We start from the raw sequence: 6,043 nt of genomic DNA, 5'->3' as shown, positions 1-6,043 counted from the left end.
ACTACTTTAACATTTTCTGTCAAGTGACAGTAATCATCAGGCAACCAACAAAAAATACTGCTGTCCAATGGGCAAGAGCCTTTCAAACCTTAATGTCAATCCCTGACATCAACGGTGCAAATAGAGGAGAAAGGATCCAAAATGGTTTCCAGACAGTTCTGGGGAGAACAACAAGGTGGGGTATTGTGAGTACAGAAATTGTGAGTGCTGTGTGCCTTTACTTCATGCCCACTGATCTGACAGAACTTAACCGGCCATATGGTGAAACCTATCCAGAACTTTCACTTATCAGTTGACATGAAGGCAAGGACACAAGACCAGGAAGGCACAGTAGTAGTATTGGGACGTAGCCCTCGTCTTTTTCATTAAACAATATTCATGTCTCGATCTTCATTTGTCTTCAAGTTCGGGCTATGTCGTAGTTGTTCACGAACCAATCACAGGTCTTCTTGATACCTGTAGGGGAGCAGAGACACAGTCAGTCATCTATGGATACTGTGCATTTTGGAAGAGTGGTTTAATCACTGTGAACGTTCCTTTCATCATAATCATAAAACGACCAATAACCAGATAGGTATCAAATATCATGCTGTAATGCGTCTGTGTTATTTACAAGGCAACTAATTCCAACTACAATATTGAGTTGTTTTCTGGACAGAAAATACAACCCTCAATATTTGGATCTCGGACCTTCAGAGAGCGGCGTGAAGGTGAAGTCAGGGAGGTAGCGTCGCAGCTTGGCGTTGCTGGCCGTCTTCTTCATCTGACCGTCTGACTTGCTGGTGTCGAACTGATGTCATAGGTCAAGGGCCACAAAAGGCAAAGCACAGGGAGATGGCATAGTTACAGTGCAACGGATATGGGGGGGGTAGCCAGTCCGAGTGGGCTTTTAATGTACTACATCTGTACGTCTGTCAGTCCAACAGGTGTAATGAACCTCTACATGTGGTTGCTGGTGTTGTACTAAGGATTCTACTAGATTGGTTCTAGACACTGATCTAAGGTCAAATTTGAATAATGGTTAAGGTAAGGAATTGGGGAAGATACGCTGATCCTAGATCTGTGCCTAGGGGCAACTCCTATCAGGCGTACACAGCCTGTGGAAGGATACAACTATTTGACCTTTGAAGTCCAGGGCATCTGCAATCATCTCTACGGCGTCCTTGATGGGGAGCTCCTCCTCCTCCCCCACTGTGAGATACAAGGGTCAAAGGAGCTTGGTCCAGTTACATATGGTACACACACATATTGACTGATATCACACACACACACACACCCCATGTTGGACTCACCAGAGAGAATGATGGGGTCAATCTCATCATACTCCCGCAGCACCCAGAGGAACAGACGTGCTACATCCTGAGAAAACACACACACAGATTTAATGTACACACACATATCTGACATTGTGCGTGCGTGTCAGTGCACACACACACACACACACACACACACACACACACACACACACACACACACACACACACACACAGAGAGTAATTCACTAAACATACCAGAGAGTAGATGAATTGTCTCCTGGGTGTTCCAGAGCCCCACACCTGTAGCGGGGTTCCCTCCTCTGTTACAAGGAGAGTAGAAAGGAGTAAGTGTTTGTATCTGTCTGTCTGTCTGTGTGTGCGTCAAATCAAATCAAATTGTATTGGTCACATACACATGCTTAGCAGATGTTAATGCGAGTGTAGCGAAATGCTTGTGCTTCTAGTTCTGACAGCGCAGTAATATCTAACAAATTCACAACAACTACCTTATACACACAAGTGTAAAGGAATGAATAAGAATATGTACATATAAATATATGGATGAGCGATGGCAGTGCGGCATAGGCAAGATGCAGTAGATGGTATAGAATACAGTATATACATATGAGATGAGTAATGTAGGATATGTAGACATTATTAAAGTGGCGTTATTTAAAGTGACTAGTGATACCTTTATCAAATCCATTTATTAAAGTGGCCAGTGATTTGAGTCTGTATGTAGGCAGCAGCCTCTTTATGTTAGTGAATGCTGTTTAACAGTCTGATGGCCTTGAGATAGAAGCTGTTTTTCAGTCTCTCGGCCCCAGCTTTGATGCACCTGTACTGACCTCGACTTCTGGATGATAGCGGGGTGAACAGGCAGTGGCTCGGGTGGTTGATGTCCTTTTTGTTCTTCCTGTGTAGGTGTAGGGTGTGTGTAGGTGTAGGTGTAGGGTGTGTGTGTGTGTGTGTGTGTGTGTTATTGTGAGTGTTACTTACTTTTAGCAGCATATGTCTTATGCATGAGTGCCGAGAGCACGTGACCATTTTCAAAGTTGAAGTTGTCATAGGGACCATACACGTTAGTCGGGATTACGGCGGTGTAGCGGCGCCCATGCTGCGCAAAGTATCCCCTGTTGTCAATCAAGTCCCCACACACACACACACACGTTGTGGTTAGAACATTAATGACCCACTCCAGCTATTTTTTTAAATAATATTCTAAGTACACATACAATACAAGGTACAAACCCTTAAGGGTAGATTTTTGGGGGGGGGGACAGTGTTTTTTTTTTACACAATTGCGAAATTCAAGGAGTTGGCAATTCAAGGGGTTAGTCTGATGGATGCATACCGATGTCATCGGCCTTCCTTCTTGCTTCCCAGAACAATAGCAGAGCAATAGAGGTTCCTTGGAAGTTGTGGGAACATATGTTTTTGGTTTCCCATTGGTTCTGGGAACAAAAGCCTAAGTTTCCTGACCGGTGAAGCTGACTTTTTTTACGTTCTGAGAACATTCATTTTTTGGTTGCAGGGACGTTCTGAGAACGTTTTACAATGATTCCCTGAAAGTTTTCCTGGGAGGTTTTATTAATGTTCTGATAATGAAATTATAGGTTATTTGAAGGTAATTAAATAACGTTCTGAGAACATGTTTCAATAAGACTTTTAATAACACTGCTAGCTTAGGTTAACTGTTTTGAACATCAAGCACAGATGGGACACATGGAAATGAAATTGCTTAGGCATTAATCATGCAAACACATCTCTTTTTTTATAGTCACAAGGAGCCTATAAGATTTGAACCTATGATCTTATGTTTCCTATCCATGGAATCAGTCCACTGCGCCACCAGGTTGAAGCTAGCATGCCATGTTTTTTTAGCTCTTACAAAGCTGTGTATTTTAGTCTATTCAAACAGACCCCATTTCAAAGGAAACAAGCGCTCATAAAGATCAGGTGTGGCCACTTCCTGAACTCACTTAACAAGATAGAGGATAGAGAGAGTTTTGTTGACGCTGAGAACGGAATGTATATGTTAATAAATAAACATTTTAGAACGCTCTTGTTGTTTTAATGGAAAGTTTTCTTAATGTTCTGAGAATATTACTAAAAAGAACCATGAGGAAACCTGTAGGAAACGTTACGCTGAAATTCTGAAATTCCCACAGAAGAACGTTGTTTCTTAACTTTCTGAGAGCATAACTTTAAATAGAACCACGAGGAAACCTGTAGGAAATGTTATGCTAAAGTACTGAAATTCCCACAGAAGAAACACATGGTTCTCAGAACATTATGTGCGAGCTGGGCTGTGCCATATAATGATGGGCCTGCACCAGCTACTGAAATGCATCTTTTGTTAAGTCCATCAGGTGATAAATGAGGTGCTAGGGAGGCTGGAGTGGGTCTTTCAAATGTGTGCTAATGTACCTGCTCAGGTAACAGATTAGTCACCAGCTCACCTGTTCTGAATATCAATCATTCTTTTGGCATGTGAGTAGCCAAAGTTTGAGTCGTGTGGAGGCCCATTGTGGATCTGTGGGAAGGGGAAGAAAGCATGAGTGATCATACCCCAGCTTTTATTAAAAATCACAGTTTGGAGGGCCAGAGGTTCCCAAACATACAGTAGTTCTACTGTCACTTGGCACATACTAGGCTGAGTCCCAAATGGCACCATAAACTGTTGAACTCCTACTTTTGACCAGGGTCATTATGGCTCTGGTTAAAAATAATGTACTATATAGGGAATTGGGTGCCATTTGATGCCACCATAGTATTTTAGTATTAAGGTTAAACACAACATGCTCTCATTGATATGGTCTTACTGGTTGTTCAACTAACCATGCTCTCATCGATAGGGTATGTGGTCTTGTCAGGAAAGATGCAGCTGGACAGACAGGACACCACCTTGGTGACGCCCCTTTCGTGAGACGTCTGCAGCACGTTGTCATTGATGCGAAGGTTGTCCCTCTGTGAAGGCAAAACACTGTGGTCTCAATTCAATAAAACCTGTATTGCGGCTTTACACAATAACTTGTTTTTACACAAATGAATTCAAAGAATGCATTTGGAGACAGTGATAAGAAGCTCCCCTGTAAACACTCCTCACTAACACTCAGCCCGTGACGAGCACGCACATCGGCTCAGCCTTCGTCTGCGAAACCATCTCTCACTCTGATCAAAGAATACTAACTTTAATTTTTTCAGTTGTGATATTCACATACTGTTATTACGCTTTAGCCCGTCATTGTAAATACGAATTTGTTCTTAACTAACTTGCCTAGTTAAATAAAGATTTAAAAAATATATAATAATAAACAGATGGATTAATACACTTTTGTAATTAAGATGAATACATTTGCCAACAAAGTCACTGTGCAAACTTCGCTTTGACAAGTTCAATTGAATTTCAGCCTAAGTAGTTGCCCAGCCAGGTGAACATTTACGTTCAGGTCATTTAGCAGAAGACCTTTTCCAGAGCTGCTTCCAGTCGGTGCATTCAACTGGTAGCTAGATAAGACAAACCATTTCACGGACTGGCCTTTAGGCAGTTCAGCCAAAATGTCAGATGGGCTGGTTCCATCTTCAGCCCATCAGCCTGTCCAAGTTGGGGGTTTTGTGCAGAATTATCATTATTTGGTTAACAATTGGGGCACCAGGCAAAAAATGGACCAGTGAGTTAGAAATGCCTGTTCCGAATTTCTGGACCCATCCCTGATTGAACAAATGTAGTTTGGGACAGAAACGTATAGCCTAGGTATTGAAACAAACTGGGTATTTAGGTAAGCTCACCAGAAAGTGTAGGTTCTCCTTCATGTGAAGATAGAGTCCTCCCACCTTGGCAGCCAGGTGGATGACATGGGTGGGCCGATACTTCTCAAACACTGCTCTTGTCTGTTGTAGATCTCTGGCAGAACAACTGTCATCATCATCATCACCATCCCATTTAATGGGAAACAGATCAATCTCATAAAAGTATACATGCACGAATGTAATTAGCTAAACATTTAATGTGGTTCCAACAGGAACTATATAGAAACTCTATAAATATATACTGTATCTATGCATCAATCTACATATCGATAGAATAGATTCGAAAATAATAGAATAGCAGAGAATAGAATATAATAATTTTGAGTGAACTTATTTGGGGAATTTATTTGATCTATTTGTTCCTGTTGGAACCACAAAACCAGCCCCAGATGTAAAAGGGTCATAACAAGATTTCATACAGTGCAACATGACTGTATAAATATGTTATGTAGAACAGACATGCTGGTGTTTCTCGGGCATGTAGAATATGGGATCATGGCATCGCTATATAGGCAAGTCATTTTTATCTGCCAGACCAGTTCTGCTGAGAATATGAAGTTCATGTGACATAACTTACACGAAGTTGGCCTCTTTGGAGGACAGGAAGGTCCACTGCTCGCCCTCGAGACAGCCGCCTTCCTGTTTCACCACGTGCTCGATGGCCTTCCCGACCAAACCGGATCCGCCCGTGACGAGCACGCGCATCGGGTCAGCCTTCGTCTGCGAATCCATCTCTCACTCTGATCAAAGAATGCTAACTTTATTTTTTCAGCTGTGATATTCACATACTGTTATTACGCTGTAGCCCTAAACAAAGTAGGCTGATATGAATGACAGTGTGATCATGGCCCTATTTATAGCCTACTTTAGAACGTAATAATGATGATAATACAAAACTAAGAATAGTTATACATTTAGGCTAATAAGGAATTAATAACATGCTATACATCAAACGCAAGTTTAAATGTATTAAC

At 41.8% G+C, this 6,043-nt stretch overlaps 1 protein-coding gene across 1 annotated transcript; it reads right to left on the bottom strand.

Annotated features, from left to right (window-relative positions):
* Positions 1-400: 400 nt before the first annotated feature.
* On the bottom strand, positions 401-5,807 carry LOC120035338 (GDP-L-fucose synthase-like). The gene is made up of 10 exons (XM_038982123.1): positions 5,647-5,807; positions 5,049-5,163; positions 4,098-4,226; positions 3,719-3,792; positions 2,256-2,389; positions 1,512-1,576; positions 1,293-1,359; positions 1,112-1,191; positions 691-790; positions 401-456 (listed from the first exon to the last, which is right to left on the bottom strand). The coding sequence occupies exons 1-10, from the start codon at positions 5,799-5,801 to the stop codon at positions 401-403; spliced, it is 975 nt and encodes a 324-aa protein (XP_038838051.1). The 5' UTR covers positions 5,802-5,807.
* Between the last annotated feature and the right edge of the window lie 236 nt (positions 5,808-6,043).

This window comes from Salvelinus namaycush, unplaced genomic scaffold (assembly GCF_016432855.1).
Source record: "Salvelinus namaycush isolate Seneca unplaced genomic scaffold, SaNama_1.0 Scaffold1030, whole genome shotgun sequence".
Lineage (NCBI taxonomy): Eukaryota > Metazoa > Chordata > Actinopteri > Salmoniformes > Salmonidae > Salvelinus > Salvelinus namaycush.
The sequence above is the reverse complement of the archived record's forward strand: the minus strand, read 5'-3'. Positions and strand labels throughout refer to the sequence as shown.